Source organism: Anolis sagrei, chromosome 3, assembly GCF_037176765.1.
Source record: "Anolis sagrei isolate rAnoSag1 chromosome 3, rAnoSag1.mat, whole genome shotgun sequence".
In the NCBI taxonomy this organism is placed as follows: Eukaryota; Metazoa; Chordata; class Lepidosauria; order Squamata; family Dactyloidae; genus Anolis; species Anolis sagrei.
In genome coordinates, this window is record NC_090023.1 from 6966637 (window position 1) to 6983146 (window position 16510).

A 16510-nucleotide genomic window follows, 5' to 3' on the forward strand; every position below is an offset into this window, starting at 1 on the left:
TTCTCTTTTACAAAGAGAAATGCAGCCCCCTTTAGGCCACGCCCCCTTTTAAGGCCACGCCCCTTCTCTCCCTTTCCTCTCCTCGGAGATCCTTCTGCGCACGCGCACTCTTTCCCGCTATCTCCCTTACTAAGTGAAGAAAATGGACAATTCCTTGGCCACGCCCCTTCTTTCTTGGCCACGCCCATTCCGTTTGGGTCACGCCCCCTTTCACCTTTTGTCTTGTCCGGCTCCCATTCCTTCCAGCCCTTCTTCGGCCACGCCCCCTTTCCCCTCCAACAGCCACGCCCCCTTTTCCAACTCCCTGTCGACCGCTAGGTGGCGCGAGCTTCTCACACGCGCGCGCCGTCCCTTCCCTTCCCTCCCTCCCTCCCAATTTGGCCACGCCCCCTGCACTCCCGGCCACGCCCCCTCCTCATCCTCGCGCCGCCCCTCCCACCGCTCGCTTCGGCTGCTGCTGCTGCAGAAGGAGAAGAAGAAGGAGAAGAAGGACCGCGTCTGGCGTCTCCTTCTCTTTGCCGCTCTTCTTATTACTACTGCCGCCGCCGTCCAGGGCGGGGAAGGGATTGATGTGGAGGCCCAGAGCGGCCCCGCCGCCGCCGCCATGCAGCCCCCGCCGAGGAAGGTGAGCCCAGAGAGAGAGAGGGAGGGAGAGAGGCGCCTCACGACGGAGGGGGGCTTCAGAGAGAGGGAGGGAGGGAGGCCATGATGGGGAGCCTGAGGTGAAAAGGAATGCCTGCCTGAGGAGGAAAGGGGCGGCAAGGGATGGGGAAGGGGCCTGGCCAGGGAGAGAGTGGAGGGCTGCCAAGGTCGCCTCGGGAGGGAGGGAGGGAAAGGAGGTGGGGGCATCCCCATTATTCATTAATTAATTCATTATTATTACTATTATTATTATGAGGAGGCCCTATTCCTAGAGCAATCATAAGGTATCGTTATTGGCTGACAAGGTGTCACAAGAAGAAGAGGTGGTGGCAGCAGCAGGTGTATTGTTATCACTATTGGCTGACAAGGCAGAATACTATTATTATTATAATATATTATTAGTAGTATTGGCTGACAAGGCAGCATACTACTACTATATTATTATTATTATTGGCTGACAAGGCAGCATACTACTATTATAATATTATATTATTACTATTGTCTGACAAGGCGGCATACTATTATTATAATAATATATTATTATTATTAATGGCTGACAAGGCAGTATACTACTATATTATTATTATTGTTGTTATTATTATTATTATTGGCTGATAAGGCAGCATGCTACTATTATAATATATTATATTATTACTATTATATTATTACTATTGTCCGACAATGGGGCATGCTATTATTATAATTTATTATTATTATTATTGGCTGACAAGGCAGCATACTATTATATTATTATTAGCTGATAAGACACCATACTACTATTATAATATTATATTATATTATTACTATTATATTATTACTATTGGCTGACAAGGCGGCATGCTATTATTATTATATTATTATTATTATTATTATTATTATTATTGGTTACAAGGTGGTATACTACTGCTATATTATTATTCTTGTTATTGGCTGATAAGGCAGCATACTACTATTATAATATTATATTATTACTATTGTCTGACAAGGGGACATGCTATTACTATAATATATTATTATTATTATTGTTATTATTATTGGCTGACAAAGCAGCATACTCTTATTATATTATATTATTATTGGCTGATAAGGCGGTATACTATTATATTGTTATTATTGGCTGATAAGGCAGCATACTACTATTATTATATTATATTATTACTATTATATTATTACTATTGTCTGACAATGGGGCATGCTATTATTATAATTTATTATTATTATTCTTATTATTGGCTGACAAGGCAGCATGCTATTATTACAATACATTATTATTATTATTATTATTATTGGCTGATAAGGCACCATACTATTATATTATTATTATTGGCTGATAAGGCAGCGTACTACTATTATAATATTATATTATTAGTATTGGCTGACAAAGCAGCATTCTAATATAATAGTAATACATGATTATTACTACTATTGGCTGACAAAGCAGAATATATTATTGTTGTTATTGGCTGACAAGGCAGCATACTATTATTATAATATATTATTAGTATTATTGGCTGACAAGGCAGCATACTATTATATTATTATTATTATTATTGGCTGATAAGGCAGCATACTACTATTATAATATTATATTATTACTATTGTCTGACAAGGGGACATGCTATTACTATAAAATATTATTATTGTTATTATTGGCTGACAAGGCAGCATACTATTATATTATTATTATTGGCTGATAAGGCAGCATACTATTATAACAATATATTATTAGTATTATTGGCTGATAAGGCAGCTTACTATTATATTATTATTATTGGCTGACAAGGCAGCATACTACTATTATAATATATTATTACTATTGGCTGATAAGGCGGCATACTATTATTATAATATTGTATTATTATTGGCGGACAAGATAGCATACTATTATTATACTATTATTATTTTTGTCTGACAAGGCGGCATACAATGATAGTATTATTGTCTGACAAGGCAACATACTATTATTATAATATTATATTATTACTATTGTCTGACAAGGTGGCATACTATTATTATTATTACCTGACAAGGTAGCATCCTATATTATTATTATTATTATTATTATTATTATTGCTGTTATTGGTTGACAAGGTGGCATAGAAAAGAAGGAGGTGGCTGCCATATGGGAGCAGAGGTATGATGGAACTGACCAGGTAAAGTGTAAAGGAGAAGGACACACACCTAGCTGAAAGGTGCCAGAGGCTTCATAGAGTTGTGGAGTGAATCAGTGAGGATATCTTTTGGAGAAGGGGCTCTTTTGTGTGCCTTGGCTTCTTGTGAGCATAAGGATATGCCACCGCTGCCCGTATCTGTGGTATTAAGACAGGTGCTGCAAGGTTTGCTTCTCTGGAAGGGCAGTTGAGACGGAAAAGGCACCAGAACAGGACTTGTAATCCCTCGAGGAGGGGGCTGGCAGGTAAATTGCATGGTCTGATAGAAGAAACACTCGAGTCAAAAGGGAGCCGGATTGCGACAGGTTGCAGTCAGGTGGAAAAGGAGATAGTGCTGAAGAGAGAGGCCACAGGAGGAGAAAAGGTGCTGAAGATGCCAAAGAAAGAGAAAGGCATGCTGCAAAGGTTTTGTCAGAATGAGGAGACATTTCTGTTTAGGATTTTTAACTGCACTGAAGCTGTTGGAGGCACTGGCAGGCTGAAGGTGACATGGGGCTACGCAGCAGTGCTTTAGAGATTTGGAAATTGGGTTTGTCAAATGGAAGAGTGTTTAGAGGCAGGCTGCAGCAAGATACAGCTCACCTTCACATATTCACAGATTCAGTCATAGAATTGTAGAGGTGGGAGACCTCAAGTGCTACCCAGTCAACCCACTTCTGCCATGCAGGAAATACAATCCAAGCCCTCTCAACAGATGGCCATCCAGCCTTTGTTTGAAAGATCTTCAAAGAACGACACTCCACTGGATTCCCGGGCACTATATTCCACTGCAGAACAGCTTTTACCATCATGAAGTTCTTAATATTCTGCTGGAATCTCTTTTCTTGTAGTTTGAATCCATTGCTGCAGAAAACAAGTCGTCGTTCCCTTCTGTCACGTTGCCAGGGCTCTACCTTATTTAGGTAGAGATGAACCAAACTCCCAGTTTTATCAAATAGTTTAATTAAAACAGCACTTACATGCTGGTTGTTTCAATAGACCAAAACATAAAACATAAAGATAGCACCCAGCCACAGAATAAACAAAAACTGATAGCAAAAACAACTCCGTAGTCAAAAGGGTCCAGTCCAGTGGTCAAATGCCGAGAGTTCAATAAACAAAATCCAGGGATCAAGAGTCTATACCGTAGTCAAAAGCCAGGCCAAAGGTTCAAAGTTCCAGGATTCCAAGATTATAGGAGACAGGCCAGGATATCGAAAAATCCAACGGACCTGGGGGAAAAAACCAGCAGCATCCACCACCAAAATACAACAGAGAATTTTCTCCCAAAGATCAGTTTCAAGGTTAGCTCCTTAAATCCAGTAACACCCAGCTGCAACCCATCTCCTGCATACCTCCACCCCTAATTGCTTTCACTCATGAACTCCCACTTGCAGATCACCAAACCTTCTAGAACCAATACTCACATTAACCCTTCCATCACCAACCACCATCAACTGCAGAACATATGACACCCTCCTCCCTTCACTCCTCAATGTGACTTCCTTTTAAGTATTTAAACTTGGTCACTATTATTATTTATTATTTACTATATTTCTATACCGCCATTCTCAGCCCGAGGGTGACTCAGGGCGGTTTACAGAACAGCACAATTCGATGCCCATAACAATATCAAAATAGCTAAAACATTTAAATATTGATAAAAATTCACTACATAATAATATCAATAAAAAACATCATAAAACAATAAATTCTCCGCAGTTCATTATCAAATCATTATCCAGTCACGTTGTCCAGCCATTCTGAGATCAGAGTTTATCTGCTACACTGCATTTGGGAAAGCCTGCTCAAATAGCTACGTTTTGACTCTTTTACAAAATGTTAAGAGGGTGGGGGCCGATCTAATGTCCCTGGGGAGGGCATTCCACAGCCGAGGGGCCACCGCTGAGAAGGCCCTGTCTCTCGTCCCTGCCAGTCGAACCTGTGAAGATAGCAGGGCCTCCCTCCATGTCCCCTCTCAACCTTCTTTTCTCCAAGGCAAACCTGCCAACTATCTAAGCTGCTCCCCATATATATTCATGGTTCCCAGACCTTTGATTGTTTTGGTCACCCTTCTCTGGAAGTGTTCCATCTGGTCAGTATCCTTAGTGAATTGTGCAATCCCTGGAGGAGAGAGCTACCAAGTAATCTGCAAATGTCTCAGGGGCTGCTGGTGAAAAGGAATGCCAAGATGTAGCTTGAATGGGAATTGGAGGAAGATTTTCCGCTAGGAGAGTCAGCGACAGGTTGCAGTCAGGTGGAAAGGGGATGGTGCTGAAGATGCCAGAGATATGTTGCATTGAAAGAAGTACGAGAAAGCCGGGCATGAGTGAATGCCGCAGAGGTTTTGTCTGATTTTCCTTTTGAGATTTTAATTCAATGACATTCAGATTGCTGGAAAGCAAGAGGCACTAACACCCTGGAGGCTATGCAAAAGTGCTTTGGAGATTTGTTTAGTCCGGTGGAGATTCTGGCAGAGTATGACAAGTGTGTATGTGTGTGTGAATTCTTGGAGGCAGGATGCAATGAGCTACAGTTGGCCCTCGCTATTCACAGAAGCAACCATTCATGGGTTGAAAATTATTATTTTGAAATCCAAAGAAGTATACTAATTTTGCCATGTTATATAAGGGGGACTATTTTGTTACACCACTGGTTGTCCCTTGCTGTGGCCCAGTCTGTGTATATGTGTTTTGTGTGTGTATATATTTGTGTATATGTGTATATATGTGTGTTTGCATTTATATATATATACACACATACACATATATACATACTAACCATCCCCTGCCATGCATTGCTGTGGGCCAGTCTGTGTATATGTGTTTTGTGTGTGTATATATTTATGTATATAAGGATACTAGAGACAAAGTTGAAGTACTTTGGCCACATCATGAGGAGACAGCAAAGCCTAGAGAAGACAATGATGCTGGGGAAAGTGGAAGGCAAAAGGAAGAGGGGCCGACCAAGGGCAAGATGGATGGATGGCATCCTTGAAGTGACTGGACTGACCTTAAGGAGCTGGGGGTGGTGATGGCCGACAGGGAGCTCTGGCGTGGACTGGTCTATGAGGTCACGAAGAGTCGGAGACGACTGAACGAATGAACAAGCATATATACTATATTTATACTAGCCATCCCCTGCCATGCGTTGCTGTGGGCCAGTCTGTGTTTATGTGTTGTGTGTGTGTTTTTTTATTTTTTTTATTAGATTATACATAAAGGAAAGAAAAAGAAAGCAAAGCATATATATATCAACTTTGATTTAAGTTTACAAGGAAAGTGGGAGAACATTTGGTTATAGGATAGTAGAAAATTTAAGAATCCTATGAAAAAGAGAGGGAAAAAATAAAATAAAATAAGAATATATATATATATATATATTAGTTATTTGACTTCCATTCTGTGTCTTCACCTATAATATATATCAGATTTTTTAGTTTAAATGTGTTTATGTGTTTTGTGTGTACATATATTTGTGTATATGTGTATATATGTGTGTTTGTGTGTATATATGTGGTTTTGCGCATGCATTGTAATTTCTTTTGTGTTTATTTTTTTTGCTTTTTATGTCTCTTCTGCTATGTTTTTCAGTGTTCTTATGAGTGATCGTCACTCATTGGCCTGACAGGTGTATTGTGTCCAAATTTGGTGTCAGTTCGTCCAGTGGTTTTGAGTTACGTTAATCCCACAAACGAACATAACATTTATATAGATAGATAGATAGTTTTTGTGCATGTGTTGTGATGTATTTTTGGGTTTTGTTTTTTTTTGCTTTTTAAGTCCCTTCCACTGTGTTTTTCCGTGTTTTTATGAGTGATGGTCACTCATTGGCCTAATGTATTCTATCCAAATTTGGTGTCAATTCATGCAGTGGTTTTTGAGTTATGGTAATCCCACAAATGAACATTACATTTTTATTTATATAGATTACACATAAGGGAATTTGAGCGTCCACAGATTTTGGTATCCATGGGGGTGTCCTGAAACTAAATCTAGTGGATACCAAGCGCACACTGTATAGTCTGGATGGTGGCCTGTGGCTAATGAGAAGCAATGGTTGGAGACTGCTTTAAAAGGGAAGAGAGTTCATGGAACCACATTACAGCTGTTGAATGATTTTGAATGTGAGTTGCAGTGGCAGATCTGCAGATTAATCAAAAAGGTGAGCTGCAAAGATAATGAAGGCCTGGGATCAGTGGTAGCAATTTGGGTGGTATGGTGAGTGACACTAGGGTCAGGTTGCATGGGAGGCTTAGAGGCTGCCTCATTTTATTTGGAACTCGTGACAATTGTAGATGGATGAGTGTTGACTGTTGAAGAAAGTTGGAAGCAAACTGGTTTCAGAGTGCTGGAATACAAGGTATGCCTATTGTGCAAGATGACTAAAATGTTGTAGGTGCTGTGGTTTTGAGAACTGTTGTTATCCAGAATAGGGTGACTTTGAGGTCATTTGAATTGGAATGGGCAAGTGATGTTGTAAGACATCTCTAGTATATATGTAAGGACTCAGGAGCCTCAATCGCAAGGTGTGGTTCGGGTGTAGAACAAGGATTTGGAAGATCTGAGTCCAGACCTCACTGGAGACCTTCTGTGAGTTTCTCCTTTCATCTGACCTACTCTGTAGGGTTGTTTTGAGGGTAAAGTGAGGCAGAGACAACCCATGCCTTAAGCCAGTGTTTCTCAACCTGGGGGTCGTGAGGGAGTGTCAGAGGGGTCGCCAAAGACCATCAGAAAACATAGTATTTTTTGTTGGTCATAGGGGTTCTGTGTGGAAAGTTTGGTCCAATTCTATCGGTGGGGTTCAGAATGCAATTTCATTGTGGGTAAACTATAAATCCCAACAATTACAACTCCCAAATGGCAAGGTCTATTTTCTCCAAACTCTACCAGTGTTCACATTTGGGCAAATTGAGTATTTGTGCCAAGTTTGATCCAGATCCATCATTGCTTGAGTCCCCAGTGTTCTCTGGAAGTAGGTGAACTACAACTCCAAAAAACTCAAGGTCAATGTCCACCAGACCTACCCAGTATTTTCTCTTGGTCATTGGAATTCTGTGTGCCCAGTTTGATTCAATTCATCATTGGTGGAGTTCAGAAAGCTCTTTGATTTTAGGTGAACTATAAATCCCAGCAACTCCAGCATTACCAAATGACAAAATCAATCACCTCCAATCTCACCAGTATTCAAATTTGGGCGTATTGGGTATTTGTGGCAAATTTGGTCCAGTGACTGGAAATACATCCTGCATATCAGATATTTAGATTACGATTCATAACAGTAGCAAAATTACAGTTGTGAAGTAGCAACGAAAATAACATTATGGCTGGGGGTCACCACAACATGAGGACCTCTACTAAGGGATCACGGCATTAGGAAGGTTGAGAACCACTGCCTTAAGCTTATTTGAGGGACAATGTTATGTCCTTATGGTGGACCCCTAGTATCTAATGGGATTTGGTTCCAGGATACACTGTGGATGCAAAAATCTTTGGATATTCAAATCTCATAATGGCATAGTTAAATAGGGTCCCTTATATAAAATAGTAGGGAGCCCCCAGTGGCGCAGTGGGTTAAACTGCTGAGATGCTGAATTAGCTGACCAAAAGGTCGGCGGTTCGAATCTGGAGAGCAGGGTGAGCTCCCACTGTTAGCCCCAGCTTCTGCCAACTTAGCAGTTTGAAAACATGCAAATGCGAGTAGTTCAATAGGTACCACTCTGGCGGGAAGGTAATGGCGATCCATGCAGTCATGCTGGCCACATGACCTTGGAGGTGTCTATGGACAATGCTGGCTCTTTGGCTTCGAAATGGAGAGTAGCACCACCCCCCCAGAGTTGGACATGACTAGAATTAATGTCAATTTGATATAAAATGGCAAAAATCAAGTTAGCTTTTTGGATTCTTTTTCTTAAAATTTTCAAACCATGGATACTTGAATCTGTGGGTGCAGAATCTGTGGATACAGAGTCGACTGTAACAAATGCAATACTATGGAATACTTTAAACACTTGCTATGATGGCCATACTGGGCTGGATAGACAAGCAATTGGTGTGTGGGGCCTGCTTTTTATAATATATAATTGTACAGTCAGGATATAGTTTGATTTAGTGTAGTTTAGGGAAGACTTGCTGACTTTTTAGACACCAGTAGAGCATTAGGGAATATAAACTGGTGTCAGGTTGATTCGGGCAGTAGTAGAGTATTGAGAACTGAAAGTGTCAGAATTCCAAAGTTATACAGGCAGTCCCCAAGTTATGAACAAGATATTTTCTGAAGGTTGTTCTTAAGTTGAATTTATAAGTCGGAAGCGTATTTTAAAGCGTAATTCTGCCAAATATATGTATATATTTTAACCTTGGATAGCATAAGGATAGGTTCACACCCCGGTGGTGTTTGTTTTGTTGTCTGTACCCCTGTTCAGAAGATTTCACCTCACTTTCTGTCCCTGTGATAATTGGATTTTGACAAATGCGGTTTGTTGTGGAAATAGGGATTGGTGATAAAGCCTCCATGGAGACACCTTTTCACCAGGATCACTCTTTCAGGAGTGGATTTCCTTTCCGAAGAGTAGATTTCTCTCACTTCCTGTTGTCTCTCCCCCCCCTCCCCTTCTTAACTATAAGTCGTATGTTTGTAACTTGGGGACTGCCTACTGAGTTGAGACAACACCATAACGGAAAGGAGACTCTAGCCTGCTTTCTCTTGTGTGCCTAGGCCTTTTGTGGCGTCTTCTGTGTTGACACTGGAGAAGGGCTGTCACTTTTGTGGAATTTATTGTAGGGATATTAATAAAAGTTCAATACTGGCACTTCCCCCAGACAGTGAGAAGCCACACCTTGAAAACTGCAGGTCATAAATAAAGTTATTATTATTATTATTATTATTTACTGCAATATTATCAGTAATAATACATGCAAAATAAAATATATAATTATTATATCGTACTAGCCGTCCCCAGCCACGCGTTGCTGTGGCCCACATGGGGGTTCTGTGTGGGAGGTTTGGCCCAATTCTATCGTTGGTGGGCATCAGAATGCTCTGTGATTCTAGGTGAACTATAAATCCCAGCAACTACAACTCCCAAATGTCAAGATTCTATTTCCCCCAAATTCCACCAGTGTTCACCTTTGGGCATATTGAGTATTCGTGTAGAGTTTGGTCCAGATCCATCATTGTTTGAGTCTACAGTGATCTCTGGATGTAGGTGAACTACAACTCCAAAATCAAAGGACACTGCCCACCAAGCCTTTCCAGTATTTTCTGTTGGTCATGGGAGAACTGTGTTCCAAGTTTGGTTCAATTCCATCGTTGATGAGGTTCAGAATGCTCTTTGATTGTAGGTGAACTATAAATCCCAGCAACTACAAACTCCCAAATGACAAAATCAATTTTTTGAGTGAAGGACATACATTGGCCTGTTAGGTGTCTTGTGTCCACATTTGGTGTCAGTTCATCCAGTGGTTTTTGAATTCTGTTAATCCCACAAACGAACATTACATTTTTATTTATATAGATTATTGTTAATATTATATTGTATTACATTTTAATATTATTATCAATATTATATATGTATACAATATATTATTAGCACGGCACACTATTAGCATTATGTATTACTATATTGTACAACACCACTATACTGTAATGTGTTGTTGTTGTTGTTGTTTATACTGTAATGTAAATCCTATGAGATTCACGGTGACACCCTAAGTTGATATGAAGACACACAGTGGATTATGTGGGGAGAATTAGAGTTAGACAGATAATTTTATCTGTAAAATTAATCATAGGGATATGAAAGAAGGAATGCGCTGCCTTATTTGTGAATGGGCAGCATAGGATGAACAAGGGATGTATTAAGACACTCTCCAGTCTAGGAGGGATCTTCTTATGAGGTTATAATGTTGGGTCCCAGGAACTGTTTTCTTTCTCTGTGTATTGTACCATAATGCATATTGTTGAAACATGTATTTATACTTGTGTGTATTTACCTTGGTGTGTATTTACAATAGGAGGGAGCTTAGGTGATCCCGAGGGAAGGGGTGCTTGTAAACAAAGGGCTGGCTCCCTGTGGATCAAGAGAGCATGTTATGTTTGGGGGGCGGGGCGAAAGATGCTTTTCTCTGCCCGCTTTCTGTTGTTTTCTGGGTGGGCTTGGCCAGGAAAGGGCCATTTTATTTATGGAAAAGGGCATTCCACTTTGTACTCTTCTCTATATTGCAGACAGGTTTGCCTTTTGTGAGCAGTTCCATTTTCATGTGGAGATTTTATCTCCATTCTGTGATTTCAGTTTCTGAATGTATTTCGAATGCAGTTCAAAAACCCAACATTTCAGTGAAAGGCACTGTGTGCTTCATATTTAAAAGTATTCAGACTCCCTTGCATGGTGGTGGCTTTTTGGAAAGATGTGTGTACAAAACCTTGTCTGCTTTTGCAGTGCTAGGCTTTGGGTTTTCTTGTTGCCGGGGGAATATTTCCAGCGTTGGGAGGGTGGGGAGGGGGTGCAATGCTGTTGCTAGAGGATAAGATCAGGGGGATTGTTTTTGCTCTGCTGAAGGGAAGGGGAAGTCTGTGTCAGCCCCCTTTCCCCCTCCTCCTCCCCTTTCCACATAACACAAATAGTTAGGTTTTTGCTCTCTGTATGTTGATGCAACTGTACATTATGTTGAGTTATAAAGGGGGAGGAGTGTGGTGTTTACATCTGTGGCTTGCTGGTACCAATGCTTTTAACAAGTTGATTTATCCTGCTCAGTGATAAGCATAGTCGAAGGCTTTCATGGCTGGAATCACTAAGTTCTTGTGGGTTTTTTCGGGATATATGGCCATGTTCTAGAGGCATTTCTCTTGACGTTTCGCCTGCATCTATGGCATCCTCTGAGGATGCTTGCCATAGATGCAGGCGAAACGTCAGGAGAAATGCCTCTAGAACATGGCCATATAGCCCGAAAAAACCCACAAGAACTTGATGATAAGCAGAGCTTGGAAAACTCTGACCCCAAAATACTGGACAAACACAAAGCAATGTTTGCAGCATCCAGAATACAAGGAATGGATGTATGAATCCACAGACCAATCTACTTTCAGATGACGTCTGCTGTGACATGATATTTTTAGAATTATTAAACAATTATTACAGAATACAGTCCCTCTGGTTTTATTAAACACACAGGGTATAGTTTTGGACTTATGTTTTTTTAAAAATTCACAACTGTTTCAAGCAGTGTGGAACAGAAGGCCTTTTGTTGGAAGTGGCATAACTGAACCTTGGATGCTCATTGCTATTATATCTGGATATTAGAAGAACTATACAAGTTTTTGAATAGGACTTTGAGAAACCTTGAAACCAAAGAATTGATTTTGATGGGGAATCTTTTTGCCCTATTTTTTTCTTGACCAAATATTTATTTATTTATTTATCATGTCAGGGCAACCAGTCGATTATATTACATTTCTAACAGAACAAAGCAAACAAACAGACAAAATACAAAATTTGTGAGTTTGGTAGTTGATTAAATGTCCTTTGACCAGTATCTGGCCACTTGGAGTGCCTCTGGGGTTGCCGCAAGAAGGTCCTCCATGGTGCATGTGGCAGGGCTCAGGTTGCATTGCAGCAGGTGGTCAGTGGTTTGTTCTTCAATGGAGTGCCTCTGGTGTTGCCGCAAGATGCCCTCCATCGTGCATGTGGCAGGGCTCAGGTTGCATTGCAGCAGGTAGTCAGTGGTTTGCTCTTCTCTGCACTTGCATGTCGAGGATTCCACTTTGTGGCCCCATTTCTGAAGGTTGGCTCTGCCTCTCGTGGTGCCAGAGCACAGTCTGTTCAGTGCCTTCCAAGTCGCCCAGTCCTCTGTGTGCCCAGGGGGGAGTCCCTCATCTCCCATGGATTGAGGTTCTGGGTTTGAGCCTGCCACTTTTGGACTCTCGCTTGCTGAGGTGTTCCAGCGAGTGTCTCTGAGATCTTAGAAAACTATTTCTAGATTTAAGTCGTTGACATGCTGGCTGATACCCAAACAGGGGATGAGCTGGAGATGTCTCTGCCTTGGTCCTTTCACTATTGGCTGCAACTTCCCGGCGGATGTCAGATGGTCCAATACCGGCTAAGCAGTGTAATTTTTCCAGTGGTGTATGGCGCAGGCATCCCGTGATAATGCGGCATGTCTCATTAAGAGCCACATCCACTGTTTTAGCGTGGCGAGATGTGTTCCACACTGGGCATGCATACTCAGCAGCAGAGTAGCACAGCGCAAGGGCAGATGTCTTCACTGCATCTGGTTGTGATCCCCAGGTTGTGCCAGTCAGCTTTCGTATGATATTGTTTCTAGCACCCACTTTTTGTTTGATGTTCAGGCAGTGCTTCTTGTAGGTCAGAGCACGGTCCAGAGTGACTCCCAGGTATTTGGGTGCGCTGCAATGCTCCAGTGGGATTCCTTCCCAGGTGATCTTCAGAGCTCAGGTAGCTTGTCTGTTCTTATGGTGAAAGGCACATGTCTGTGTTTTAGATGGGTTGGGGATCAGCTGGTTTTCCCTGTAATAGTCAGTAAGAGCACCTAGAGCTTCGGAAAGCTTCTGTTCTACCATCTCAAGAACAATGAAAAAAATACTGAAGTTCACACCTTTGAGATGGTCTTGACCGGGTTTATGTGATGCAGTGTAAAGTGGCATTCCAGCATTTCACAGTGTGAACTTCAGTATTTTTTCATTGTTATTATTTTTGATTGTTTAATAGTTTGAAAACATTGTCTCTTACAGCCATTTAAAATAAAGGGTCTTCTTGTGCATTGTATAGATGTCATTTCCGATGTTGTTATGTGTTGCCAAATAATTTCAGATTTACAGTGGTCTCTCCTCATGAGGTTTTCATGGTAAAGGGGGATTTGCCTTTCTGTGAGGCTGAGAGAGTGTTACTTGCCCAAAGTTACCCAATGGGTTTCTGTGGCCGAGCAAGGATTCAAACCCTGGTTTATGGAGTTGTAGTCCAACATTCAAACCAGACACCAGGTACACTATACTAAATGTTTAGATTTTAGTAAATAAAGCTGCTACCAATATTTACTATAGTTGCAGTATTCATTGTTATATATTAAGAGTGATTCTTTTGCCAAGCTTCATTACCAGACATCATTTGGGCTTTCTTCCATGTGCTTTGGTATGTGCCAATTATCTTGTTTCTCTTGAGCAACCAAAACTACCACTTCTTCCAAAATTGTGTAAACAATATGCACACAAAGCTTTTCTAAGTATTGTTGAAGGCTTTAATGGCCGGAATCACTGGGTTGTTGTAGGTTTTTTCGGGGTATATGGCCATGTTCTAGAGGCATTATCTCCTGACGTTTCTCCTGCATCTATGGCAAGCATCCTCAGAGGTTGTGATGTTTGTTGGAACCAGAGAGAATGTCTCTAGAACATGGCCATATAGCCTGAAAAAGCCTACAACAACCTAAAGCTTTCCTGGCTTATACTAGTAAACTTGTAAGAGTGAGGTTTTCTTTTAACACTGCACTCAGGAGATTCACTTTCATTTTACTCTATACCTTGGGCTAATCAGAATAGATATGAAGAACATGAGTCTTTTCCAAACCTCAGTGGAACAAGCAGTTGTTTCTGCTCCTTTTCATATAGGGCAGGTACTCTGTAAGTAAATGTTTTCGTGTTTTGATCCAAAGTGCAACACCTGTGGGGGTTTTTTCATGCTAGGAGCAACTTGAGAAACTGCAGGTTGCCTCTGGTGTGAGAGAATTGGCTGTCTGCAAGGACGTTGCCCAGGGGACGCCTTACCATCCTGTGGAAGGCTTCTCTCATGTTCCCGCATGAGAAGATGGAACTGACAGACAGGAGGTCATCCCACTCCCTGGATTTGAACCACTGATCTTTTGGCTAGCAGTTCTGCCAGCGCAATATTTATTTATTTATTTATTTACTTTGCTTATATACCGCTGTATCTCAAGCCCGAAGGCGACTCACAGCGGTTCACAAACAGTAAAAACAGTAGAAACAGCAGTGGTTCCATACAACATATAACAATTGACTTAACACATTATCCATAAATTACCAATAAGCAATTACAATGCACAATTATTACAAAAAACAACCGTACCCAATCTTCTCATCATCCAAGCGTAGTCCAGGTTCGTCGTCCATTGTTCCATTCCTATGTTCCATTACCAGATTGCACTAAATTACTCAAACGCCTGCACAAACATCCAGGTCTTCACCTTTTTGCGGAATACCATTAGAGATGGTGCTAGTTTAATGTCCGTAGGAAGGGCGTTCCACAGCCGAGGAGCCACCACCGAGAAGGCCCTATCTCTCATCCCCGCCAGCCGAGCTTGAGAAGCAGGCGGGATCGAGAGCAGGGTCTCCCCGGAAGATCTCAAAGTCCTGGTGAGTTCATAGGCAGAGATTCAGTCAGATAGGTAGCTTGGGCCGGAACCGTTTAGGGCTTTAAAGGCCAATGCCGGCACTTTGAATTCAGCCCGGTAGCAGATCGGTAGCCAGTGGAGTTGGCGCAACAGGGGGGTTGTACATATTGTACATATTGTACAATAGTTTAACATATTGTACCACAGGAGCTCCTATAGCCCCTGTGGTGCTTGGTACCATTCCTCAAACCGTTTCCAGTTGTAGAGATGGAGACAATGTGGGATACCTTGCCTCCTAAGAGGAGTCGGGAATTATATTTGACTTTGGGGTATGCATTGTGGCTTAGTTCAGTAGGTTGAAAATGCCTAAGCATAATGTCACGGTTTACAGTGTTTATAACTCTAAACAGGTTTTTCATAATTCATAATCACAACAATCTTTTTGTTTGTGGCTTCTTTTTTTGTCCCAGGTGAAAATTACTCAAGAGCTGAAACTCCTTCAGACTGAACAGATGACAAAACTTCAAGCTAAACATCAAGCAGAATGCGACTTACTTGAAGATATGAGGTAAGGCTACAGCAAACACTCCCCGATTCCTGTAAAGAGCTGCTTTTTGGAAGAACACTTGGGTTACAAAACTCCGGGAACCGAGGATGGAATTTCCTCTTGGATTTCCTGCTTTCAGACTCTTAAAGCATTGACACAGCTGGAAAGTATAACTGGAACTAACACAATGCATGCTGGCCCACTTTGAAAGGGGGTTGGTAACAAATATGTGTCATGAACAATCCTGAAAGTGTCCATTCTTCTTGGCAGTATTCCTTTTCTCACTGAGGTAATGCTTTGCAGCTTCACCTTAAAAGTTAGTGGGACTGAAAATTCACCCAAATGGTATTGCACTAACCTTTTTTTAAGTTCAAGCAAAAATGAATTGTGTTTATATAACCATTTTTTGAAAACAGTCTTGATATTGTCGAAGGCTTTCATGGCCAGAATCATTGGGTTGTTGTAGGTTTTTTTGGGCTATATGGCCATGTTCTAGAGGCATTCTCTCCTGATGTTTCGCCTGCATCTATGGCAAAAATCCTCATAGGTAGTGGACCCCTGAGGGGGTCGCGAAGGGGTGTCAGAGGGATTGCCAAAGACCACCAGAAAACACAGTATTTTCTGTTGGTCATGGGGGTTCTGTGTGGGAAGTTTGGCCCAATTCTATCATTGGTGGGGTTCAGAACACTCCTTGATTGTAGGTGAACTATAAATCCCAGTACTGACAACTCCCAAATGTCAACGTCTATTTTCCTCAAACCCCATCAGTGTTCACATTTGGACATATTGAGTATCCATTCCAAGTTTGGTCC

The 16510-nt window shown here is 41.4% G+C and overlaps 1 protein-coding gene across 2 annotated transcripts in view; it reads left to right on the plus strand.

Moving 5' to 3' along the window:
* Nucleotides 1-437: 437 nt before the first annotated feature.
* FCHSD2 (FCH and double SH3 domains 2) overlaps nucleotides 438-16510 on the plus strand; it is a 304170-nt gene continuing 288097 nt past the window's right edge. The window contains exons 1-2 of one of the 2 annotated variants that reach the window (XM_060771259.2): nucleotides 438-625; nucleotides 15622-15719. In XM_060771259.2, the coding sequence (XP_060627242.2) occupies nucleotides 605-625; nucleotides 15622-15719 (119 nt within the window). In that variant the 5' untranslated portion in view covers nucleotides 438-604. The remainder of the gene's footprint in view (nucleotides 626-15621; nucleotides 15720-16510) is intronic. The other variant, XM_060771260.2, reaches the window with a different exon arrangement.